This window comes from Corylus avellana, chromosome 9 (genome assembly GCF_965113065.1).
Source record: "Corylus avellana chromosome 9, dhCorAvel1.hap1.2, whole genome shotgun sequence".
NCBI classification, from domain to species: Eukaryota; Viridiplantae; Streptophyta; class Magnoliopsida; order Fagales; family Betulaceae; genus Corylus; species Corylus avellana.
Window position 1 is genome coordinate 19,264,470 of NC_142498.1, and position 27,439 is coordinate 19,291,908.

Genomic DNA, 27,439 nt, shown 5'->3' on the forward strand with positions numbered 1-27,439 from the left:
TGAATACTATTGATTACCCCTTAATGATCGATTATTGAAATCCTTGCTGATTTTTCATCTCTAAAAGAACCTTTTTTTTTTTTTCACTGTACTTTATTTGCTTCTTTCCTGGCTAGCTCGTGTCACGCCTTCCTTTCCTATGATTAGATCATCTTAAAATCACCTATTGTTTGAATTATTTAATTGAAAAGTGTGAAGACATACGTAGTTGGTATTTGATCATCATTGCTTTCTTACGCGCGATGACAAAATATTTTACCACTGAGTTTCAACTACAAGAAGATAATTAAACTGTAGTTAACAAAATGGTTGATCGAACAGTCCATTATTCTTATTTTATTTTTTATATATAATGAATTTTCTATAACTAGGCATTTTTGGAAATACCGATGAAGACAATTTTTCTTTTCTTTTTACTTCTCATTCCATTTTAATTTTTGGTCGGATGGAGATACCGATGCCGTATGTCATTAACACCATCTATTATAATCTACATGGCCCAATTTCACATAAATTAATGATGAAGAAACATAATTAATCAGGCTTACACATTGTTTTTAAAATAACAGCATATATGTTGTAATTTAATCAACGGTCAAGATTCATTGACTTATTTTTAAAAAACTTTTAATAAAAAAGAAAAGATAAAGAAAATTTTTGATAAATTTAATTTCAACCATTGATTAAAGTAGATACTGTTATTTTAATAATATCATATAATCCAAACAGAACAAGCATATACTCCACTGATTGACCAAAACATATATATTTACATTGGTGCATGGCTGCACTAGACCACAGAAATATGATTGCTGATTAGCCCTTAGGAACTTTACCACTAAATAACTTACAAAAAAAAAAGAAAAAGAAACTTTAGAAAGAAAAAAAGGGGGGAATTGAAGTCTTCGACAAACTAAAAAGCAGACCGTCAAATCTTTACGTAGTCCAACAACGTGGGGTTTCTTTAAACAACCACCTTTTTTTTCCTCGAAAGCAAAAGCTGATGTTTTGAGTGAGCAGACAAATGTAGGATTTAGAAGTTTATTAGGGTCGAAATAGTTTTAGTTTCTTCACGACTTCATGCTCTCTCATTGTGATTGCATGGCATATAAAATCATGTGTAGATCCGAAAGTCTAGCCCGGAGAGCTATGGATTCGGAACTTAACATCTCGTTATGGCTCCGTACTACGTGACAGTAATGTAAAGCTGAGCCCAACCGGTTCTTCATTTCTTCGTTTTCCGTACTGAACCGGTTCACTTGGTCCTTGAGCTCCTCTTGATGCCTCTTCTTTCGCCAGCGGGACCGCTGGGCTGACAACCGGTTCGATTCCTTGCGCCTGAGCCTCCTCTCCCTATCGGTGTAAACCGCCCGGCTGGATCCCTCCGAACCAGAGTTTGGACTCACCGAGTCTCCGGATTGAACGGGAGACACCGAGTCATTGGGTTGAAGGAGAGACCAGAGTTCTTGGAATTCATCTGGGGTGAACCTGGTTTCCTCGAAAACCGGTCCTTCACAGAAAGACATTGCCTACAGGAGAGAGCAAAAAGAGTGAACCGGAGGGAGGAAGGGAAGGGAAAAGGGAAGGTAGGAAGCGGAGGGAATGGGTATTTATGGAGGAGTTGGAAGAGCAAAGGCGGGGCCCATCCGAGCAAAAGATTTTGGAGGATAGAGGGCACTTTGGTCTAATAGCAATAAAATATGTTTTCCTTTTTTGTTTCTTTTTAGTGGGGGGGGGTGTTTTACTACGTGCAAGCTTTTCAGTGATGGTTGGTGGTGGTGGGGTAATTGTGCTGTACGTTTTGGTGGGGGTCGATCAGGTTAGCTTAATCACGAAGAATCAAACAAATTGCACATGAACAACAAACTATAGGGATTAAAAAAGCTGTCAAACAAATAGCAGCCAAGTTCCCCTTGAGACCTGATAAGCTTCAAACCCACAAGGTGGCAGGGGAGGCCACCTCCAAAAACAAGGGTTCAAAGCATATTGGCTACTTTTGTGACTGAAAGTGACAAATCCAATGTTTAATAACCATCAATAAGAGGATTGTGAAAACCACAATACATAAAAGATAATAAGAATTTTTTAAAAATAAAAAAATAAAGATCTAGCCGCCCAAAGAAAACGAATATAAATAACTTAAAATTAAGAAGATTTTCGACGAAGAAAATGATGGATTTTGGACCAAAAAACGAAACCACGACGTGCGTGCCGAAGAGAGCTATTCAAAGTGAGGTCTTATACGCAATTTTGATACTCGTTGCAAAAGTTATATTTAATTTAGTATCACATGCGCAAAGTATGCCACGTGTTAGCCCCTAAACTATGACACATGTTAGATTCAAATTGTGTCACTTGTTAGCCCTCATATTATGCCATGTGTCAATCATCGAGCACATTAACTTTAGCAAAAGCAGTACTAGTTGTAGGCAATCTAGCTTAGTTCCCATATGTGGTCTTCTAGCCAAGAATGGAGACTAATTAAATCCTCAAAGAGCAAATCATCAATCACATGGACTATAAATATGTTTATGTTTGGAAGTTTTGAAAAATAGAAAAGTTTCTTCATCTCTTAATCTCTTAATTTTTATATTACCACCATTATTATGTGAATAGAAATTATTAAAACTTTAAATAATAGTATATATATTAAAAAAAAAAACATTGTGGTTCCTAATTTATCTATTGTATGCTATACATGTTTTGATTTTGTGAGATCATTAACATATGTCATATTAAATGATTATTGCTCAAATAATGACAGGAAGACAAATGGAAGGTATATATTATTAATGCACTTTTAAAATTTAAAAAGACTAAATTAAAGCAATCCATAAATACTCTTAATTTAGACAAAAATTGAAATCTTCTACATAACTCAAGAACCATAATCATATTTTAAACTTAGGAAAAAGAGAGAGAGAGAGAGAGAGAGAGAGAGAGAGAAAGAAAAGTTAAAGCTGTTGGACAGAAAGAAAGAAAGAAAGCTCCATAGGTTCCTTTATTTTTATTTTTATTTTTCTTAACCTTGGAAACAAGCTTCATGGGTTACTTTAGTACTTGAATTCTGCATCTATAAAGTTCTTTTCGTGCCCTCCAAATAAAAACTGCCTTTCAGTAGGGTCCTTGGGCGTGTAACGCGTGTTTGATCCCTAATTAAAGCAGGTTTCACTATTTTTTTTTGGGAGAAATTGAAAGCTTTTTCCTACCTCCAAACATGGCATACGTACATACTTTAATTTTTTTTCTTTTTTCTTTTTTAATTTTTTTCATGTTATTTATTTTGTATAATAATCAGGAATATTCGTGGTTTAATTACTAGGTAGTTTTCTTAGGTAGTTGGCCGGCAGTTAGTCCGTGTCTTTGCACGTTCGCATGCACAAAGGCACACTAAGTGGGAGCTAACATGGAGACCGCGTAATGTTGTTAATTACAATTTTAATCCATGAACTAAAGTGAAGTTAGAATCCTGCCTCACCCCTGCTCTGCTACTTTTGGATGCTGCAAAGTGATTTAATTAATCATGATTACCATCTCATGCCACATTTTATGATTTATCAACTGCCATGACACATGCTCTGCAACTACCCTCTTTTGTTTCGTCTGTGCCCCTCCACCATTTTTCATGCTATTCCATTCCCAACGAATCTAACATTACTTTATTTCAGTCGTTCCAGCATATGAAAGTAGTACAACCGAATTCAAAATGGTTTCAAAATTATGTATTATGTACATTTACTTATCATCTACCCTTTTTTTTTTCCTTTTTCCTGGCTGTTCTTTGCTTTATGATGTTTATATCATGTAGAATTGAATTGATGAATTCTTATCACATGCATTCATGCTCTATTAAAAATGCATGTGATAATCACATGTTTTAAAGACATATATCAGTTCAATAGACTGAATTGAAAAATTTCTTCCAATTCTAATTTAATTTGGAGAGAAACTTTATCCATTTAAATTGCTTTTGAGTTGCTTCTGCGGAATACAAGCAAGGGAAACAGTTGACTCACCATGCCTCACTATTAAAAAGAAAACTTGGCGAGATTCTCATCGGCTCATACAAATTCTACCAAAAAAATTGCAAATATATCAATAAAGTTTCCAAAACTGGCAGTAGTAGAAAATTGAACTGCAGTGGCGCATTAGTTTTGGTAGAAGTTTAAAGCCATCAAAGATGAAGGACGGGGTACATGGAAAAGGCTAATATAAAGCAACAAACGTCAAAGTGAACGACGGGGTTAAAATAATATGCTGCATAAGTAAATTCCCACAAGATTAGGAGGCCTTCCGCAAAAGAAAAAGAGATCCCAAAACGTAATTGTATCCCAAGTTCAGAAGCCACAAATAAATTTGATGATACATTTGTTGACTTCAAATAAATTATTATTTTTTTAGTAACCTAATTTTATTAAAAGCGTAAGGCGCTCCCAACTACATCTGAACTATACAAAAGGTCAACTTCAAATAAAATGATCCAACAATATTTTAACACGGCTCTGAGACACTCAACCCAGCACGAGAGAGAGAGAGAGAGAGAGAGAGGGAGAGAGATTTCCATGTATAACTTAGATTACAGAGAGATTCCATGTACAACTTAGATTATAAAATAACTTCCTCTCATGTTCTGGCAGGGAGTAAGTGCATGCCTCTGATAATCTAATGCTTGCCTCCCAGGAGTTACCTCCATATATATATTCTGAATTTTCACCAATGGGTAAACGTAGGGTCCTTACAAGTTCACTGGAGGAGTTCCCTGAATTTACAATCAGGCATCAAAATTAGCAAATCTTCCAGCCATGCAAAGAATGATCGATCACCACTTCTAACTAATTTTAAAAGAAAGGCCAAGGTCAGTCAATAGATTTTTGGGTTCTAATATTTCTAGTACCAAAACAAGGTTTAAAACCTAACCAGTTGCCAATACTCATTCAAAACAAAAGGCAAGGTCAGCTGGAAAATTCACAGAATCACAGGAAAATTCAAGAGGATTTGGAAGTAACAAAGTAGGTTATTGAAGCACTTGGAAAACAAAGATTCACCTTAAACAACAGGTCATGGGCAATGTACTCCCAGGGCAACGAAATGGACATTAAGCAGCATTTCAGAGGCAGCATTTCATCATCAGAACTCATGGGTGTGGCAGCAGCAGCTGCATATGCATGTTTTGCTGCCACAGATGCAACAGATGCTGCTTTACGGACAATTGAGCCAATACCAAATCCTCTCCTCGATATAACTGGTGAAAAAGGGCCCGAGTCCTGCTGGCTTTGATCTGATATAGTACTTCCAGATTTAGCATTTCACAGTCTTTGATATACCATTCACTTCATAGAATCAATCATTTGATTATAATGACACCTACTTCGAAAACCAATTGGAGACCAGAAATAAGATGTGTTCTATGTAAGGAGCGTAATGGGTTGGGTTTTGAATGGGAAGCCCTTCCAAACCAGAACCCTATTCAAATATCTCATCCTGAACAACCTAAGCTGAACTCAAGTTGGTGTTTTGGAGTATGAATACGAAACCCATCACAATCAATAATAGAAAACCTAAAACCCAACCCATCCGGCCCAGTAGTCATGCCCAGAAAAAGAAAACAAAAGGAAGAAAAAAGAAACGCTGGATGTGCAAATTAACATTCCACGTTGAAAAAAAAATAATCGGATTGACCACTTGTGTGGAATTTTGGTTACATTTTACATCTTCCCGGGATTTATAAAATTATCAGATTTATACCGAAAAAGGAGCCTCTTACCTGCAACTCCAGAAACAGCAACTTCAACTTCTCCACGTCCACCGGGACCTTTCATGTATAGTCTGTCTGTTTTGCCAGAATGTCCAAGTGATAAAAGGCTCCCAAATCGAGATTTTCCAGCTGTATATGACAGAGAAAAATGTCAACAACAAAGGTTATTCTGAAAATTGAGAACATTTTGTAAGAAGTGAACAGAAGAGCTGACTTTAGTATGTTTCAAAAGGTTTTAGCCTGAACAGAGAGGTCCAGCCGCATAAGTTCAGAAACTGCTATATTTCAAAAAGAATTAATCTTGTGCGCCAAAATTTGCAAAGGTTTTTTTTTTCAAAGATTTAAGAAAGAATTATAGTCTACGCAGTAGAAACATGGTACAAAAAAGTAAAAAAATCTGAAGATGTCTACAAAATAAGATGGTGACATGTCAAACAAGCATATGAAGGCATCAGGATTACTACCGGAAATGATTGACATTCCGAAATAAAATAGTGAATGCCTTCTTCCGACTATTTTAAGATTGTTCGATGTATCTTCAATCTTGATAGATTTTATTTATTCTTGAATTGCATTCTAAGCCATGCAAGTTAACACAGTTCAAATACAACGGTAGAACCAAAGTCAATTCCAACTTAAGACATACATATGCGTGTTTCAAATATCTATATTTCTGCATGTATAACATATAAAAGCAGTAAAAATAATTGCATCAGCCCAGCTAAAACTAAAGAATATGATAAATAAAAAATTCACTAATCTAGAAAAAGTAGCATAGTTAACATACTTCAGAGTATGAATGAAACAACAGAAAGTAAGAAATTTCAATTCAAGTAATTCAGAGGGAGAGAGAACAGTTAGTAGGAAGACATACCATCATATGCGTCTCGAACCATTTGATAGCTCACAAATCCCGAGAAAAGAGTAAGCTGCAATAACAGTCAATATGTCAAATGGATCTTCCAAGCACCATTTTGTGTGCTTGTGCATGTGTGTGGCATTCATCTTTCTAGACACATACTCTTGAAACTATTTACAACATTTTAAAACCTGAGTTGCTACTATATAACAAGGAAATGCAACCAAAATAGTATCTTCTCATCCTTAATTCCTTTCAGCAAGGAAAAATAAAAGTATGGGCAGAGAGAGAGAGGAGCACTGGCTGTTTTGGATACCTCATCGTCAATGTTTCAGTAAAGATAGAACATTTAATTATTTATTTCTATGCCAAGTTTTCCTGTCAAGTGAATGGGGATATCAAGAGTGCCTTGCAGTACCATGATATTCCTAACAGCTCATACCTAGTAGTTGGTAACTTAGGCTTGGTTGAATTGTAACTATATTATTCTATAATCCTCCAAAGCATGGAAAGGTCCCGAGTCAATGACTCAAACCTCCTCTACAGGTCTTTCTGCTACTATTATGTTGATGGGTGCAAGGAAATTTAACAGCAAGAGTTCCTATGTTCTTCTGTAACACCAAAGTAGTCATCAGAAGGCGGCAAACAGGTATCTCAGTCAACTGTGGTACATGCAAAAGTAAGTATGTAATTATTATTATTATTATTGAAGTACTTCTCAACTTATCATTCTTTTTCTTTTTTCAATTTTCAGAAGCCCTGAGTCCGAGTTTGCATCATCACCAACAAGTTGTTGGTTCTGTCCTACTCAAGGAAGGTATCACAAAGAAAGCTTGAACATCTCAGAGAGATAATGAGAGGAGGAAGAAGTGAGGGAAACGGAGCGGAGACCAATTCTTTACCATGCATGTTTGGTTTAATCAACATTACAGATTGTATTTGGCAGGTCACTAACAGATGTATGTTGGAGAAAGGTTAAGAACACGAAGGGACTAAATACTTCCTAACCAGGAAAAGTATTAGCTCAACAAATCGAAAAGCTGGCAAGGCAAGGAGGTAATAATAATAATATGAATAATTCTCCTGCGTAGTGAGAAGTGACCCAAACCTTGGTACTTTTGGTCTTTTCCAAATTAGTATCAATCCTCAAAGATGAATAATTGCTCGAACTGCAATCTTGTGGCTCCTTTTCACTACAAGAAGCTACCCCATGATTTGGATCATCACTAGGAAATGCTGCCCCATCATTTGCATTGAGGAGTACACAATAGCAGTGATCTGTTTCTGTTAAGACCTGCAAAGATAGTCAAAATAAATCACATGACGGAGAGTTGTATGCAAGTGGATAATATCAGGGTAATGATCTTATTACCAAATCCCAGAATGCAAAATGTTTTACGTTCTTTCTGTTCTTCAATACAGGGACATGAGTCTGACAACGATGAGTCGAATTTCCAAAACAGAATGATAAATTACATGAAAGGACGCCAACATTCAAGCAGACTCAAAATTTCCAAGGCATACGACAAATACACCTCAAAATATCTTTTTTGCATAGCCAGTTCCAAGCTTAGGTAAAGGAGAAGGGTTGTGGTATGTTAACAGCCCGTTTAAGAATCTTGTGATATGTTATGAACATGAATCCTATTAATATTCACCTCAAAATATGTGCAAGTTTCTCATGTTCAAGACATGTAATACATCATACATTTCAGTAGTAAAGTCTTTATTTAGTCTTACATCCCATTCACTTAATTTTGCATTTGTGCGTATAAACAACTAGGCAGAGGGACTAGTAGAATTATACAACAAATATCTTATTTTAGTTTGAAAAACCAGAACAGACCTTCCTATACCCCAAATGCGTCTGCATAGATGCATATGGTATTTTCAGGAACCAAAATGTACAGCATCTTATCCTTATGCTTCATGAGGGCAGATGTAACCTCAAAGGCCTGAGGCATGAACATCAAAGCATAAGATGCTGTTAGAGAGAGAGAGAGAGAGAGAGAGAGAGAGAGAGAATGATATGCCATGTTATACTCTTCTAGAAGAACCACTTGGTGAGGTGTCCCTGTACAGCTGTCACTACCAGCTGTCCCCACCAGTTTTCTCTTTCCAGAATATTCTGCCATATTGTAAATGTATGCTTCTCCTATATATGTGGAAAGAAATGAACAAGGACTGATGGAAAACAGCTCTTCATTTTCATAGATTCTCCTCTTAAACCACTATGTCTTTTGATATTCAAAAATGTACGAAAGTTGTTGAATTACAAAATAAAGAAGAATAAAATTTAACAGGAAATCTTTTTTATTACACAGACATGCTTTTACTTCTTCAAGAATGTAGATTTGTTAGACAAGAAAAGGCAGAAGAGTTTCATCATTCTAGAGTTTATATAAATGTTGTATGTAGAGTTACAAAAAGAGACAATACCTAACTCAAACAAGAAATGTGGTTGAATACAATCAAAATTCAACTTCGAAAATTTGTAAAATCTAAAATTCCGAAGTTGTGGTCTTAAATTGTACTAAAATTTAACTTCATCTGTGCGTGTTTTAATACCTGAATGCCTTCCTAAGACCCTAACCCTGTTACATTCTTGGAAGAACTGGAAACAATTCGAATCAAGCCCTTACTAGCACTCAAGGACCTTAAGTCTTAATAATTACTGCCTAATTTTTAGGCTAATCACTAAACTTCTTTTATAACCCCAAAAAACAAAAAATCTAAACTACTTCCAAGCCTAATTATACCTCAAATTTAGTTACAATATGTCCCCTTCAAGCTAAGTTAAAATTCTAAAACACCCAATGCCTACTAAAATTCAAAGGTTTGGAAACAAATCTGGGGATGTATGATCTCAACAACCACTTTTAGAAACACTAAAAATCAAAGAGTCATGCTTTTCCTCTTTGCAATTGTAAAAGAGGATAATTTAGCCATGCCTGAAAGCTTTTCAAGTAGTAACAATAACTTATTACATAAAGTGCAAGTATGCCTTTTCACTATACAGTGCATGCTTAACTCTTTAAGGGAAGAAAGTCATTTCACCAAGTCATGATTTTCTAATACTGTAAAGGAAATAGAGTCAAAATAGGAATTTCCTACACTAGTATATTACTGATATCTTAATACTTGTCTCCTGTCCCAACAAGCATACCCCACATCTGGTAAAAAAAAAAACATGGCAAGAGTTGGTAGTTACAGCTATTTGCAATATATCCTATTATTAAGCAGTTTTGAAATCTATCATTGGACAATGCAATGTGTAGCATTATGTGGTTATAGCATAAAGCACCATTTTTAAGAAGAGAAGATATTATATTGCTATGAAAAGTGGCAATTTGTTTATGTGTTATACTCAGAGTCAAACATTCCAACCTGTCATCAGTTCAAAGTACAAATATTATTTTTTTCTTATAATTAAAGTAGCAAGATAAAGCAAGTTTGCAACAGTTAGTATAACATCCTAAATATTATCCTCCCGAAAGCCAGCTATGACTCAGTTTATTAATAGGAAAAAGTTTACATAACGCCTTCAAACTACCACTAAATTAACAATGTGCCTCTCCCCTCCAAACTTTCAATTGGGAATGTCCTCCCAAACTACTAAAAAATTGTTAATGTACCCTTAAGGACAGCAAAAAGACTAAAACGACCTTAATTTTTTTAAATAAGACAAAATTAACCTTATAAATTCAAAAAAAATAAAAAATAAAAACTTTTTTTTTTAGAATATAAAATAATAATAATAATAATAATAATTTTTTTTTAAAAAAAAAAAAAAAAAGGTAAAAACCAGATGGAGGCCGAACCACCTCTAGCCATTTGGGGGTGGTCAGGCAACCCCATATGGCCTTCTTCACACCAATGTTCTGACTTCCTCCACTTGCTAATGATGTCAATATGTTTTTGTCTGTACCAGTTGCTTCCAATACCCCAAAGCGGCTGCCCTGTTTGGCCTGGTATTTGCGATCTCTAGGACTGAAGAAATACCATTCTTTCTCACCAAACGCAGTATTGGCTGATAAAGAAGAACAAAAACAAGAGCCGTACGCCCATGTTATACTAGCTATATATATATACATGTATCATCACTCTGACATGGTATTTTGATAAATTAAGACAAACCTGATAAGTCCCACGGGTCAAACTTGTAGATATCAATGTCCTCAATGATTGAAACCGGCAGGGTGTGGAAGCCACCTTTTTGCTCCGGTAACTCTTCATCTGTTGGGTGGAACCCAAAGCCTTGTGGCAGGGGCGATTGATGGTTCAAGAGTGGGTGGCCCGGCCATCCTTGTTTTTATTTTCTTTTCTTTTCTTTTTTATTTTAGTTTTGTATTTTTAAAAAGAAAATTAGATTTTTTTTTTCTTCTTTTTATTAAGGGTATTTTCATGATTGGGGGGACATTGGCAACTTTTTAGTAGTTTGGGAGGGACATTTTCCCATTTTGAAAGCTTGGAGGGAGACATTGTCAATTAGGTAGTGGTTTGAGGGGGTATGTAGACTTTTCCTCATTAATAAATTGAATTAATTCAGTACCAACACTGAGTGAATTTTATTGAAAGCGCAACAATATATGCAATAAAACAACGCATTACCACTGCATCAAAAGTGGAATCGAAGTCATCAACTGCAAAACAGATATCCGGATAGGCAGGTGTGGTCTCTACTTCCTAGACGCACATTAGTAACAGTGTTAGAACTTGAAGATAAAGTGCAACTCAAGAAAATAACATTTTTGCAGAATATACATTACTTGCCTTTTTGGAATCCAAATGAAAGTTGACACGACTTGGAGATGCATAAACAGTTTTCACAACCTGCATAGATGTCGTAGTGCATACTTTATGATTAGATCACCATGCATAAAATAGCCTTAAAAACAAAGTCTGGTAACATGGAAGAGATTGTTGTTGAGCTAGCATGATTTCAGAATCAAAATTCATTTGACAAAACATCTGGCTGCAGTAGCCATCTGGTTTTTAATGAGAAGGATCCTAAATTCCTAGGTCATGGAATCCACACCCAATTCACCGCCCCAATAACATCATATATTCCTTTTGTTTTCTTGGCAGCAAATTCATGCAGATTGTACTTCTGACAACAAGACACTTCATTTTAGAGGCTAAGGCAAACTCTCAATACTTCAGAGGAAAATAATAAGACTAACAGGCAGAGCTATCACCTCTTAAAAATAACTGTAGAAATATATGTTACACTAATTAAGGGTGTGAATACCTTATATATAGGTAGCAATGGTTTATCTTGGCTAACTTGATGATTCCGAAGTTCCTGATGACTGAAGAAAGCACATGTTTCAGATTCTACCATAATGAAGCTTTCATGCAGCACAACAGGGAACAAGAATCTTAGCAGCAAGGTCCTTTAAAACCTTAAAATATATCTGTTAACAATTACTGATTCTTTCTTTCTTATATCTCTTAATTTAAGGTATATTTCTTTCTAATACTTTCAGGACCAATTGCCATAAGAAGAATTTACCCCAAAAAATAATGGACAAATAAGAGTAATGCTACAAACTCAACTTCTATCCCACTTCCATACAACTTGTCTGATGTGGCATTACCCATAAACTATTGGATCAACCTTTATTAAAAAAGGAAAAAATTTAAGGGATGATGGGAATTGCTACATCAGCTCAGTTGTATGGGAGTGGGATGAGAGTTGAGTATTTAGAATTACTCGACAAATAAATATTGATATGACAACAGTTAACATGCACAACTTAAAATCAATCTATTGCCTCTAGGAAGCTGCAACTCAATTCTTACAGAAGTTCATGATCACTGCTACTCTAAAATATCGTTTAACCTACACAATAACAAGTGGGCATAAGGTGTCTATGACCGATACAACCCAATCAAAATAGGAATAGTCATAGAAATGCATTTAATTAAGTACATGCCACTGCCAAGAAGATGGAAAGTAACTGTTATTATTGGCTGTTTCATTTATAAATTTGCATGGCAACAACATGGAACTGATGTACAAATCAATTAATATTGTTTGCGTCATATAGGCTAGACACAACAATAATTCTATTCCAAACCTAACCAAACCACTTCCAATGGAGATGAAGAAGTCCCAGGAACTACATTCAATGGATACAAAGAACCACAGAGATCAAACAATTTATCCTGGAAAACACCTTATAATGGGTATAATTCAGGAAATCTATAAAGTTATATTTACAAGTACCTTGCAACCTTCTATAAAATACCTAATTAACAACTGATAGAACACAGTCAATGTTCTCAATCAGGGCAACACTCAAAAAGAGCAGAATGAAAATATCATCACCAATTACATAATTGAATTGACAACTCATAGATGCATATTATCTTACTTTCCAGAGAAAAAATACATATGCAAGCACATAGAGTTGAAAGAAACAGGTGTTAATGCAGCTTAAAGGACCAAGAGATCATGCAAAATGGATAAAGAAGAAAGATTACCTGCAAATTGCTACTGTAACAGTGAATGAAGTGTGAGCAACAAAGTTCAAGTAAAATGAGCGCCTCCAATCCACATCAACAGAACTTTCTCCAACTAACGTATCTAACTGGTTGACAGATTCAAAGAGAGTTATCTTACACACACAGTAAACACCATAGCATCATTAATTAACACATTTGATGGATTACTAAATGAACACAATCCAATCAGTGACTAAATTTAAGCAGTAAGAAGTAACAGAAAACCATTGCCTAGTGGTTGAGCCTTGTCACATGTTATGGCCGAGTTGATAGCCCCAAAAATGAAAAGCATAGGCCAAAAAGACCATGCATTTAAGCATTTAGAGAGGACATCAATGCCAATGACTTATTGGAGAATAGAGAGGTTCATAGATTATATATAGAGTACAGGCACATTTCATAAACTAAGCACTAACGAAAGAGGCACATGGTGCCAACTGCCAACCATTAGTGTGCAAGCTAAGTACCACCATATCAATCAACTCTATTTTCTTGATATTGTTTATCCTGACACTCAAATTACATGTCAAACTCCAACTTCAAAAAATTTCCCGCATACTAAAAGGCAATAAAAAAAAATAAAAATTCCCACAACAATTCTCATCTTCAGTGTTGCAACAGTCCTCATAAAAGGCAAACTAAGATTTCTGTCACCTGACTTATAAAAAAAAAAAATTCTGTCACCTATACTCCACGCAAAGTCGCAAACATTTAGAATTGAATGCATGTGCTACTAGCAAGAAAAAGCAATCAACCGAGATCATCATCAATAAAGGAACTCAATTTAGCACGCACGCACAGAGACATGAAGCTCATCAAACTGGTTTTTTCAAGGTGCTTTTACCTTAGGTGCCCACCTGCGTACAAAGTAAGGAGAAACAGCTTCCTCATTGTCATTGAAACCATACCCCTGCGAGCTCTATAGCAATAAAAAATTCAAAGAACCACCACATGCAAGTTAACAAATAGAAAGATTAAAAGAACGGAATGTAACCAATGAATTCAATTTCTTAATACCACAAAGTCATACCAATTTTCTGACGAAAAATAGGAGATCGTCGTCCTGGCGTCCCCGGCACTCCTTGCCACGAACGAAATACAAGTCGAAGACATCGTGCCAAAAGCGATGGTCCAGTTCGACGTCGTCGCAAGCATCATCATCCTGCTGTTCGTCCACCACGGTTTTCCCTATCAAATTGGAGTGCTTCTTCACCATGCTCAGCAACTCGCACCTACCAAAACACACAAATTTCAAAACATGCATTCATATATTGAACTCGAATCGAATTGGTTCAAACATATTATAATCATACCTGGAAGGAATCCCTCCTCCATCTCCGAGCATTTTTAATGGTGTAGTTTGCGTGGAATTAACGAAATTCTTCGTCAAATCAGGCTGGGGGTTTGGGAGATCATGGCAAATACTAGGGTTTATGCGCGAACCAACGTTAGGACTAGCTGGCGCGAGCAATGGGCGTCATGATGCAAATTAGCTGTAAATTTGTCCATCCCTGGGAAACAGTGTGCTCAAGATGGAGAAAGTCAGAAGACCTTCGCTGTGGGCGAAGCTGGTTCGGAGGAATAATTCCACGTGTCATGCCGCAGAAGGAAGAATCTGAAATTGCCTCTGAAAAAATAGTATATATACTTACAAATTATTACCTATCTCAACGAGGTCGTTGTAGTATAGTGGTAAGTATTCCCGCCTGTCACGCGGGTGACCCGGGTTCGATCCCCGGCAACGGCGTATCTTTTTTGGACTTGCTACCACATTTTCTTGAAGGCTGAACCAAAAGGTAGATACAAATGCCATGGGCCGCCTCGGCCACTGCACGGCCCACGAATAGTCCGTTCTCCTATGTAGGTTTGTCCGTCTTGATTATTACAATTTTGCCCATACCTTTTTCCCTTTTTTTTTTTCTTTTGTGGTGTCACTACTTTCTAAGCTAGTACTTGGATTTTACATCCATAAATCATTGCCATTAGGCCGAACCAATTTATATATTTGCAGTAGCAAATTATCCTTTTTAATTGTTTTTTTTTTTAATTTTAAAGAGACTGATATTCAAACGATTTTTTTTTTTTTTTTTGTGTTATCGCTCGAATTTGCACTGCATGATTTTTATATTAGATGTCACAATATTTTATTTTATTTTATTTTATTTTTCCAAAACACTAATTTTGGCAGTCCATAAAAAAAATTAATAGTGCACCTAGAGGCCCCAATTCTTAATTAGTTGAACGATGATGTCTAAAAAGTGTGTATTAGTTAGTGCACCAACTAGCTTTTGGATATGAAGGGTAGGTTTTTCAGACCACCAATACGTGGAATCTAACATAGAGCATGTTACATACGGGGAAGAAAATTAATGCATGTTCAAGATTTAATAATCCAATGAAATTAAAAGTTAAGAGAAGGGAAAATTACAATTTACCCCCCCAAAGTTGTCAGCGATTTGCAATTCCGCCTCCAAAGTTTCAATTTTTGCAATCCACCCCCCTAAAGTTTCAATTTTTTGCAATTCAGGCACTCCGTCAGTCAAACCCACTTTGACTGACGGAACAGTGACCACGTGCGACGCACGTGGTCACTTTATGCGATTTAGTGCCCAAAATACCCCCATCAAGTGGTTACACCTTGACCCACACCCAAACTCATCTGACCCACACCCCGACCCTGCTGACCCAACCGGTCCTTGGAAGAAGTAATCACCGGTGGTGGTGGCCGGAGACACCTTTGCATTCGAGACCGACTTCAACTCGTCGATCTCCTCCACAACCGCCGCGGCAGTCTTCCGAATTGAGTTGGACCAGTCAAGGCTCTTCCTCCGCCTCGACGATGAGTCTGAGTAATAGTCCCTCGTCTGCGCAGACCCACCCGGCACCGACGTCTCGTCCTCGTTAATCGCATTTTCTTCCACCGGAATCTGCGTATCGGACCTCAAAACTTGAACCGGAGCGTCCTCTACCACCGAGACCATTGTGGGCATTCTGGGGAAGGTTCTGCCCATCAAGTACCCATCCCAAGATGCCCGAGGCTCGTCGAAGGAGTAACGTGGATCGTCCAACGATATCCGACTTGCATCGAACGATATCCGACCCGCGTCAAGGGAGAACCTCGGATCGGTGTCGTAGGACCGGCGGCCGAAGCCGTAGTTGGCGATCTCGGATTGGGTTTCCCTCAACTGCCTGCCAATCGGCTTCTCCACCGGCAATGTGGCGGACCCACCGCCGTTCCTGCGCTTCTTGAGCTTCTGGGTTGGGGGTTGGGTTGGGGGTTGGGTCAGCAGGGTCGGGGCTTGGGTCAGATGGGTTTGGGCGTGGGTCAAGGTGTAACCACTTGATGGGGGTATTTTGGGCACTAAATCGCATAAAGTGACCACGTGCGTCGCACGTGGTCACTGTTCCGTCAGTCAAAGCGGGTTTGACTGACGGAGTGCCTGAATTGCAAAAAATTGAAACTTTAGGGGGGTGGATTGCAAAAATTGAAACTTTGGAGGCGGAATTGCAAATCGCTGACAACTTTGGGGGGGTAAACTGTAATTTTCCCTTAAGAGAAATTTGAACAATCCTAGATTAATTGGTATTATATGCGTAAGAAGAGCGAAAAAATTGTTGATCATTTCTTGCTTCATTGTGAAGTAGCTAGATAAGTGTGTATGGGTATCAATCTTCAGTCTTTTGGAGATAGAGTGGGTCCTACCCTTGCAAATGGTGAAATTCTTGGCTTGTTAGAAATGCCAGTTTGGAAGACATTACAATAGAGAAGTCTATAATATATATTCCCTTGTGCTTAAAGAATTTGGAGATGATGCGATTCTCGAAACTTCAAAGATTATGAGAGGATAGGTATAAAGTTGAAAGTGTGAATTCTTTTAGCTTTTTTAATTTTTTGCAATATCTTGGTGCATGTTCTTCCTTTTTTCTCTCTCTCGATCTTAATTGAGTGGTCTTTTTGTTTACTTGACATATACTTTAGTTATGGCCCGCTATGTTTTTTTATTGAGATTGAATTACTTTAAAAAAAACAAACAAAAATAAATTAATAAATAAAATAAATTGTATGGTAACACCAACTATTGGCACTACTATTATATATAGCATTTTCAAAAGAGCCTTTATATGGCTCATAATAGCTAAATCTACTTTATCTTTCTACTTACAGCGAATGTGTACTATAGCAACTTCTACTAAATATATTATGGATTTTTCTTCAGCTTGTTTCTCTTTCAGAGTATTCTCAGCAGCTTCTTCATCATTTTCCCTATATTTAAATATTCAAACTACTTTTTACTTTTTTTATGTCAAAATACACCCCAATAACTTCCCTTAATCATTTTTTATATCATTAAAATATTTATTTTTTTAATTATATTATATATATGAGAGGAGAGAAGAGAGAAGAGTGAGAATCATTTTTTTTATAATTTAATAATCATAAGGATTGCAATAGTGGAACCTCAAACATTAGGTTCCACTGTAGCAATTCTAATGTTTAGGGTTTATTTAAGGAATTTGATGTAAGATGTTTTTTGCGATTTTTGAAATATATTCCCTAAATTTAGGAAACAAACTCCCTTATAGGGAATTTGTTGAAAATGCTCATAGTCTTTTATCTCTCCATTCTCTCTCTATCCCCTTATCTAAAGATTTTTTTTTTAAAAAAAAATAGAATAAAGAAATTATTGAAGTGTGTATAAAAAATTAAGTAACTAAAATAAATATTTAAAATAAAGAGTATGGAACCGATGCAATATTAAAAAAATAAAAGCAATAAGCATTACTAATTATGATTATGCAAATGGGTAGGTATTCACTTTATTGCTATATTATACTTTAGTTATATATTCACTACAATTCTTCTTTATTAATGCTATATAATATTTTAGTTATTGACCACCTAGTCCGAGAGGCAAATAGGTAGGTATTTTCGTTTCTTTCTAGCCATTAGCATTTACAAGTAAATGATTTATTTATTATTATTATTATTTTTTGGGTATATTTTAGTTAATCATGCATATCTAGCTTTGGATTCCCCGCTGTTGACGGTTGGGTGAAAAGATAAACAAAAGTAAAAGAAACTTTAGCGAGGGAAACAGCATGATGAAGACCAAAATGGCAGCATCATTCGAAATCATGGAGGAAAAAAAAAAAAAGAAAAGAAAAGCTTTCTTGAATATTTAAAGCGCCTTTAGTACTGCTGCTTTGCTTTTGGTATAATTGTCTTAACATAAAATATGGAGAAAATTAATGAACAGTTCAATCCGCTAATAATGTTCAAACCCCCGACGGAAAAGGTTACACGGCGACCGGAAAACATTCCACCTTGTTGCCCAATTTATCAAATCGGTCGGATTTTCGTCTTGTAAATTTCTCTGCAGAAGATCCTCTCTAGGGTTCTTGTTGTTCTTTGGCTTAGAAAAAAAAAAAAGTAAAGTAATTGACTGAGTTTCTCCTTGATCACTTATATATTTACATCTTGTTCTTGTTGTTCTTTGCCCAAAAATTGAAAAATAAAATTGATAAACAACAATTAATATAACAATAGCATGGTGTGATGTGTCAATATCCAAAGAAATTGCAAATTAACGTAGTATAAAGTAAGATTTACAAAACATAGGATGAAAAACACTTATTGAAGTTTTCATATTCAGCAAAGGTTCAAATATTGCAGTAAACATAACTGATAACTGTTTTTCTTCATGGTTCCCATTCCTTCCAAAACCACATATATATATATATATATAATTAGGAAACAAACTCCACAACTTCAAAGAACCTCACAAATCACTTACCAAAAAAGGAAACTTAATTTGATTTTTCGCTTAATTAATTATCACAAGACTCTCTTAGTCCTCAAGAAGAGCTCCCCCGACCTTCTTGCCTTTTCCCGTCCTCCTCCGGCTAGTGCCACCATCGTGCCTGAGATTTCCATCGTTGAGAATTAACGGCAAGTCATTGGCTTCATCACGGTCATCTTCAGTGGCAATACGGATGCAAGAACACCGTTCCAAAGACGCGAAAAACGCCGTCGTAACGCCGTTGATGAGCCACATAGCCACCCCATCAACCTTGCCGCACCCGGGTGAGCCGTGGCTCGACGAGGTCCGGGGCCTGGGCTCGACGGATTTGGACTCGAAGTTGAAGCAGGCAGCGCAGCTCGAAGAGGTCGTGGCACTGGCAGCCATGAGTTGGAGAATTGGCTCAGGAGGAGAGAGTTTTGAGAAGCTTCAACCTCAACTAATTAAGGACCTCGATCTATTAGGTTGTTGTTAATGATTTTTTTTTTATTATTATTGAAAATAAACTAAAATCCAATTTATGCCCTCGACAAAGCAATGGAATTACAAGTTTGGTGATAATGAACGTGAGGTGATATTTATATTAATATTTGAATAATTGATTCGCATTAGCGTCGTTTAGTTGGGTTGATTGGGCCGTACAGTAATTAATGATCCCCATTCAATTCAACCATACGGTCCATACAGCAAGTCGTTTTCATATATTTCGCACATAGTACTACTGCTTAATTATGATGATCACTTCTCACCGACAATTTCCCTTGAGAACAACTAAAAAATCATACTCATTAAGAAAAGAAGAAAAGAAAAAACTAAAATATCATGGATAAAAGAAAAAGCAACTGAAATATCACTCACCTTCCTTTAGAATAATTAAAAAAAATTAAATAAAATAGTGATTTTTCTAAAGCATAATATGAGATTGGGTTTTACACTATGGTTGAATGGTTAATTTGGTGACATTAGAATGACCGATTGAAGATAAGGTCCCTAAACCTACGTTAAAATAAGCCTCTCAGTATCTCATATTCTTAATATTTAATTTTTTAAGAAAGCAAATTTATTTTATAGGTTATAGACTGCATGATCTATTGGAATAGTTCCTTCATTATTTTATTTTTTTTTCAGAAAACTTCTATGCATATGTGAATGTGTGTACAAATATGGTCTATATGATCTATATGTTTATTATTATCTATTTAAAATTATGTTAGAGAGATGTTGGTAATTATATCGCTCAGTTGACCCAAATGACCGTGGCCCCTGAAACAATTACGAAATCGTGGGCTAGGAAGGGAGACCCTTGCCGTTTCTATTGGGCTTCAAAAGGCCCAGTCAACTTTCTAGAAGCAGTTGAAAGGAAGACTTTCCCGATTAATCACTCATTCTTGAGATTGATATCTCTCGTGGTATCTCCCGAAGATACCGAATTCCACCCCAACGCAAAGAATTGCCCGGGCGTACCTTTACTCTGCGTTAGAGCCCTATTACAAAATACAAACCAACCCCTAATTTACAGTGGTTGACCCCCGTGCAATTCAAGTATCTCTATCATCAAATTCCAATGTGGCCGGGAAAGAGTCAGAGTCCATATACAACTACGACCCCCATTCCAAATCAAGCTTTAGGACCTGAATTGCATAATAAGATAGAAGATCGAGTCATAGGCCTTGTTTGGTAAATGAGTTGGGGTTTCCCTTGTTACTATTCATCCCTATTTTCCAAAAAAATCAATATCAAAACATTATAACTTTTTTATTTTTTATATCACATAATTCACTTTTTATTATTATTTAAATAAAAAAATCACTACAAAACAAAATTTTTTCACTTTTTCATACCACTTTTTTCACTTTTTTTATACCAAACATTCTTACTTTTTTTTTTTTTTTTTTCCACGTCAACTACAGAGTCTAGGCCAAGCATCTAGTATAATACTAGAGTGAAATATTTAGAGAATACACATACTTTTCTCAGAAGAACTAACTTGAGCGTCGGAGGGAGATCTCGCTCACACACCGAACATTTTCTCTTCGTGTTGTTTGTTTGATCTTTCAGGTTTAATCTAGAAAAACGTGTTTGCATCATACTGGAAACTGTACGAGATTATCAAATATGATTATATTGTCATAATATGTTTATTATGCAAGGAATCAGTTCACCAACCGCTGTGTTTTTCATTATTAATTTTGGCTTTAAAATCACATTTTTCAATTTGATGGATATAATACTTGACTTCAAATACATTTTAAATTTGAGATCTCAAATATATCATGGCTAGGTCGTACTCCCCAACTACCGGCTAATGTGGCTAGCTTTGAAAGCTTTCAGCCACCCTTGGCACCCCAGGAAAAGGATCCTCTCCATTTCAAAATCCCTCCATTTCCTCCATTTAGTGCATTTTGAAGGGTAGTGTTGTCTAAAATTTTTAATGATAGTAGTGCATTAAATGCAATACTCTTCAAAATGCACTAAATGGAGGAAATGGAGGGATTTTGAAATGGAGAGGATCCTATTCCATTTAGAAAGGGTGGAGCCATCCCCTCTCTTCAAGGTGGTTGCGATTCGCCGAGTGTGACTAAGCCACCAACGACCATGATCACCATATCCAATTTGACATGTCCGCACAAAAAGGGGGAGGGGGATTCTAACTAGTGACCTCCACTTTATTAAGTGTGGTCCTAACCGATTAAGCTACCTCTTGGGGACATCATCATATCCAATCTAACCTTTTTTTAAGCAAAAATTTTTATATTAAGGATATAATTATATATTTTTATAATCATTCCTGACGAAAATGCTAATAGAGGTATTGAATTTAAAATGAGTAAAAACTCAAGTCTTAAATGTTTTTGTTAACAGAAAGATTAACTGTAATTCATAAATAATTAATATTATATATATAAATAATGCTCTGTATTAACCAATATTTTGTTTCCACCATGAATATGAACCATTTTTAGGGTTAAGTTTTTATTTTGAACACTCCTAAAAAGGAACAAAAGAAAGAAAAAGAGACATGAAATTAATGAATGAGACGGGCCCACCCTGCGTGGCTCTTCTGTTCGATTGTTCCCTTCCTTCCCAACTACTTCATGTCTAAAGTTTTTTTTATTATTTTATTTTCTTTTTGCTTCAATTCACATAATTTAGGTTTTAATTTTAAAAAGCATTAAATACTATTTTAGTATATGTGTTTAATTGGACCATTATTAAATATTTACTTCGTGGTATTTGGAGTTGTGTAATTATCAAAGTTAATTTTTCCATCTTTTTTTTTTTTTTTTTTTTTTGTCTAAAACTTAATAGCCATCACGTTAAACTTATCAATTACTATCATGTGTTTTATATGCCGATACATTAATATCTTTTTTTTAAAAAAAAATTAATTAATTAAATTTGAGGGGGGAGTTCCAAATTACATCTTTGCACTAATTAATTGACACATTAATTGTAATATCGTGTGGAGATTATAGTTAAATGTGAGAAGATGCAGACGCGCTGTGATGCGGAGGAATTTCTGCAGTTTGTGGGTATTGCACGGAGACTCTGGCTACGCAGGAACGACCTGGTGCATGGGGGTAGTCTCTGGCATCCGAGAGAGATTATTCGCCATATGAATTCAGCCCGGTTAGATTACAAGGCTGTGCATGTATCGGTCCTTCCCACACGAGACATAATTCACCAGGTCCAGTGGCTTGCTCCCCCAATAGGTTGGCTTATGGCCAATTGGGATGCTTCAGTGGATCGCTCACGTGGGTGTTGGGGCCTAGGCGTGATAATCCGGAACCATGCAGGGGATCCAGTTGCTGCGAAATGTTGTTTCAGAAAGGGATGTTTGGAACCCACGGATGCTGAAGCTATAGCTGCTCTGGAAGCGACTCAACTGTGTTCTGACCTTGGGTATGACTGGATCAACTTTGTGGGAGATGCGAAAGTGATTGTGGAGGCGGTGACGTCTGGTGAACCGGATTGGAGTACGAAGGGACACATTATTGCTGGTATACGCTCAAATGTCCAGAGCTTCTCTCACTGGAGGTTCTCTCATGTTCCTAGGGAGGCAAACCGGGTAGCTCACGAGCTAGCCCGTTTAGCAATAACACAGAACAAAGATGAGTTGTGGATTTCTAATCCACCTAACTGTATTCAGAAGCTCATTGCTTCTGAGAAGGCTGTAATTCCTACTTGATTTGTTCAATAAAGTGATCTCACCCATTCAAAAAAAAAAAAAAAAAAAAGTCCATAAATTAAAGCCTCAATTAATAATTTTGGGCCAGCAGCCTATTTCAATGCCTACCTCTATCGACATTCATGCTTTAACTTAGACACAATACCCAATTACCCATGATTAGATGATAGCCATTTAAAAAAAAAAAAAAAACCACTTGTAAAAGTAAATTGTCCAAAAATTTATGGACACGTAATTAAAATTGTATTTAAGTCATCTAAAACACTTGAAATCATAACAAATTCCCCAAAATTGTATTATGCTGATCATAAGAGTGATGACACAAATTACTAGGCCAACTTGACAACTTGGCTTTCATGATTGAGGATGATGTAACGTTGGATAAGCTAATTTTTGGTTGTGCTTAGATGAAGGTTTATCAAAAAAGAAGGAATGCTGGGTCGACACATTGAAGAAAAGTTTAGTTCTGATTGGTTTAAATTTATTTGACATGGCAAAGAAAAATGACCGTTAGATCGATTTTTATATCACTATAGAGAAGATAATTTGATATCAAATCGGCAGATGTTAGAAGACAAAATCTAATCACAAGGCAACAATCACATGATTTCCTCCTCCATGTTTTATGAGATTATATATTAATGTTAAGAATATTATGTTATGGGTTATTTATTATTATAGGGTTATTTACTTCTTTATTGATTCTAGGGTTTTCTTAGCCTATTAAGTTTATCTTTCTTTAGTCTATTAGGTTACTTGCCTATCACTCATAGCCTCTCTATATATAGAGACCTTTGTAATACTCTTTAATTAATCAGTCTTAATACAATGTAGTCCATTACATATTTTCTCTCTCTCTTTCTTTTCTCTCTCCTTATATTATATTTAATATATTTATATATTTTATCACCAGAAACCCTCCTACAAAAATAACGAAACCTAAAATTGAGAAGGAAAAAAAAAAAAAAAAGCACAGGAAACTTCTCAGGTGAACTTGGGATGAAGCCGTGGCATTGCCACAGTAGCCAATAATTTATTTTTCTAACAAATCGTCTCCCTTTCAGTTGATCGGCGTCAACCATCACGTAGTAGCACTGATCAGGAGCACCAAATCTAGTGCCGGCCGGACAAACCGATCTGGTGCACCAAATATGGTTATGCATGCTTGTGTTCTGCATCAAATCTGAAATCGGGGCAATTGCAATCACTTACATAGGTTTGATATGAGTTATGGATTACCCTTTAATTAAAGGGGTAACCAGCCACCTTCGATAACTAAAAAAAATTATTTGTAAAGAAAAAAACAAAGAAATATATTGACGTGATAGTGCCACGTTAGGGCATAAACCGCCGCATATAAAAGTTAGTTACGTACTGCTAGCAGATATCCAATAAATAACGTTGTAGAAACTAGAAATTTAGAGTACGTATTACGTAAGCGAAGATAAAGGATGTGGGCCAAAATACGAAAAAAAGAAAGAAAAAGATGAAGGATGTGATTGAAGGGAAGGAGGAGGGGGAAGAAGAAGGGAATGGAATGGGAATGGGGGGATGAGGAAGACAATGATGAGACGTGAAGGTGAAAGTGGGTGTCATGATATAGAGGTTGCCCACCCGGACCCAGGCGAGAGGTGACCCGGACCCCATCTCATTACGTACCCAGCTAACAAACCTACTCTAAGCACAAGGAGAAAACCTTCTTAACTTGGGCTATCTTCTTTCGGCCGACAAATGGGAAAATATTTATCATGTGTTGTCAAGACACGCACGCGTTTATGTGTGAGACACACGAGATGTCTCTCCCACCAACCTGCATGCTAACAATGTTTGGGGTTCTTTTAAAAATAGAGTTTATATATACCAAGGTTACTAGATTTATAATCAATGCATAATAAAATTTTTTGATTTAGTAGATCAGATTGAAATTTAGTAATGCACAAAACTACATAAAGAATTTATTTCTTAATAGTACTATAATTTGTTTGAGCCTTAGTCCAAGATCTAGAATGGAATTGAACAATTTGTTCGAGAGATTCTGGGGAAACAATTTGTTTCAGAATACCTCCGAAGCCAATTTCAGAAGCATCAGTTTCAACAATTATATATATATATATATATATATATATATATATATATATATATATTGGACAAAAGCTTTAAAATGTCAAAAGTGCGTTTTGATTATTTTTAATTTTTTAGACTCTTAAAAATACTTTCAATTTTTTTTATCAAACGAATATTTTTTTTTTTCAAATAAACTTTTTGAATAGTAATTACATTTTTAGACTCATCACACGCAACTCAATTATATATGAATAAAATAATGTATAGAGATTTGAAATGGAGCTGCAGCCCAACTTCTTTTTTCTTTCGTGGCCAACAAATAGAGTTGCTAAGTGGGTTGGGGATATCAAATGGGTTTGGAACATTGGGCCTGCACAAGAAAGGGCCCCATTCCGAAACCCACTTACTTCTTTCTTGGAGCCGTATTGGTTTTTCCTGTTCTTCTAATAACAAAAGTGAACCAACGCCATGGGCTAATTAAGGGGTTAATGGTTGGTGCAAAGCGAAGAGCTCTGGTCAAATACATTTATCCTCTAATGCTAAAAATTACATTTTTATTAAATAATTATTTCACAATGTTTCACTCTTAAGTCTCAACTATTCTTTGGATATATATATATTTCTCTTTTCTTTTTCCTTTTTAAACAATAACTTATCCAAGAATTTATTAGGATTGTCACATCAGCATTTTAGAATAATTATAAAATACAAATTCGGTTTCTAATATTATTCATAATTTTTTTTTTGTGTAATGTCTCCCCAATTTACAATTGGAATTTTATATCCCTTCAACTACCAAAAATGACAAAAACATCATCTATAAGATTTAAAAAATAAAAAAATAAATAAACTTTTTTCTAAATTTTTCATCTTTATATAGGGTTTTTTTGTCATTTTGATCCGCGATAGGAGACATTATAATTTTTTATTATTATTATTATTTGAAAAAAGTCTACTGATAAGAGTCTCTGGTCTCGGGCATCCCAGAAATTTGAGTCCATCCCCCAAAGTGCTCAGGTTTGACACAATTCAACCGATCATCAATCCACACTGACTGAACAAAATTAAATGCTGGGCTTTGGGTTTGGGTTTGGGAGATACTTCAAGTTGACCTTTCTTTCTTCTTTGTTTGATTTAATTTTCTTTGTCAGTTGTGAGCGAGCCCACTTTGTCGCTTTTCTTTGAGTAATTTTATGAGGTTTATTTGTGTATTGTTTATATTTTATTTGTATTTTATTAAAAATGATGTGGTTATTAAAATTATCATTGAACTTGTGATTGATCATTATTGAATTTTGATCAAAGGGCAATTTGTATAGCCACATCATTCTTGGTCCAAACTTTTGAGTTGTGAATGTGAACGTTATCTTGTCTTTCGAGTTGAGGAGGATGAGCTTTGGCTTGCGATTCTCTACCCTCAGTGCCGAGAAAAATAAGAGCTACCTATGCATTGGTTTTAGTCTATTTGGTACAGATTTACTGTTTAATTTAAAAATTAGTCATAGGTTAGCGGATTTTGTTTAAATTGAAATGTAATACGTCATCTTTTACGCTTGTAACCTCGTAACTTTGGCTATGATTGCTTAAGCACATTTACTCTATATTATTAGAGTTTTAAACTCGTTTATCAATAAATGAAATTGAATAGATTCCTTTAAGAAATAGTCACATCATTCCTTCTAGAATTACACCATTTATTTTCTTTCTTTTTTTGCTTTTCAGTTTTCACTACACGGAATGTATCTGCGCGTGAAAGTTGACTTAACCAAATGCTTTGCATGAGAGAGAGAGAGGAGGGATAATAGCAATTAATTTTGGTGTATTAATACGGCGACGTCAATTAACGTAATTAATTTACGTCTCATCCTGAGCTGAGTTATCATAATGTGTGAGATGGTACATCGCATCTCTGTGGACTCTACATATTAGAAAAATACTTGAGAATATTTTGGATAGAGTCCACATTTAAAAGTAGTTGTCGGTAGGGTCTAGAGAATAAATTTATTTTATAAACCTTTTAGTGTCTAGTGTTTCCAAAAAATATATGCTTATAATTTCAATACTAGAGGTTGACTTTTTATTTCTTACTACTTTCATAAGTTAAAGCTGATTGACTGTGTGGCCACACGATCAGCTTACTTCTCTGTTGGATGTGGTCGTGCAACCCCTACCAATCATAATATTGCAATGTAACACAAACAAACCTCGAGTACTTAAGGCTAGTCTAGAGATTCGAGTACTTAAGGCTAGTCTAGAGATTC

The 27,439-nt window shown here is 35.8% G+C and overlaps 3 protein-coding genes and 1 non-coding gene across 5 annotated transcripts; 1 reads left to right on the plus strand and 3 right to left on the minus strand.

Moving 5' to 3' along the window:
- Positions 1-788: 788 nt before the first annotated feature.
- Positions 789-1,560, minus strand: LOC132189292 (basic leucine zipper 4-like). Its single transcript, XM_059603960.1, has one exon. The coding sequence runs from the start codon at positions 1,524-1,526 to the stop codon at positions 1,089-1,091; it is 438 nt and encodes a 145-aa protein (XP_059459943.1). The 5' UTR covers positions 1,527-1,560; the 3' UTR covers positions 789-1,088.
- Positions 1,561-4,449: 2,889 nt separating this feature from the next.
- On the minus strand, positions 4,450-14,690 carry CW7. 2 transcript variants are annotated; one of them, XM_059603963.2, is made up of 12 exons: positions 14,438-14,690; positions 14,155-14,356; positions 13,969-14,043; positions 13,104-13,210; positions 11,866-11,926; positions 11,388-11,447; positions 11,226-11,300; positions 7,723-7,908; positions 6,630-6,684; positions 5,765-5,884; positions 5,046-5,278; positions 4,450-4,759 (listed from the first exon to the last, which is right to left on the minus strand). In XM_059603963.2, exons 1-12 carry the CDS (start codon positions 14,467-14,469, stop codon positions 4,736-4,738), a joined length of 1,230 nt encoding a protein of 409 aa, XP_059459946.2. In that variant the 5' UTR covers positions 14,470-14,690; the 3' UTR covers positions 4,450-4,735. The 2 variants fall into 2 exon arrangements, with proteins under 2 accessions (XP_059459946.2, XP_059459945.2); XM_059603962.2 differs by having other exon boundaries at positions 11,226-11,296; positions 11,384-11,447.
- Positions 14,691-14,799: 109 nt separating this feature from the next.
- Positions 14,800-14,871, plus strand: TRNAD-GUC (transfer RNA aspartic acid (anticodon GUC)). Its single transcript has one exon. It is a non-coding gene; the product is annotated as a tRNA-Asp (tRNA).
- A 3,873-nt stretch (positions 14,872-18,744) lies between these two features.
- LOC148583908 (uncharacterized) lies at positions 18,745-19,410 on the minus strand. The gene has a single exon (XM_088510658.1). It carries the CDS (start codon positions 19,310-19,312, stop codon positions 18,974-18,976), a length of 339 nt encoding a protein of 112 aa, XP_088366784.1. The 5' UTR covers positions 19,313-19,410; the 3' UTR covers positions 18,745-18,973.
- Between the last annotated feature and the right edge of the window lie 8,029 nt (positions 19,411-27,439).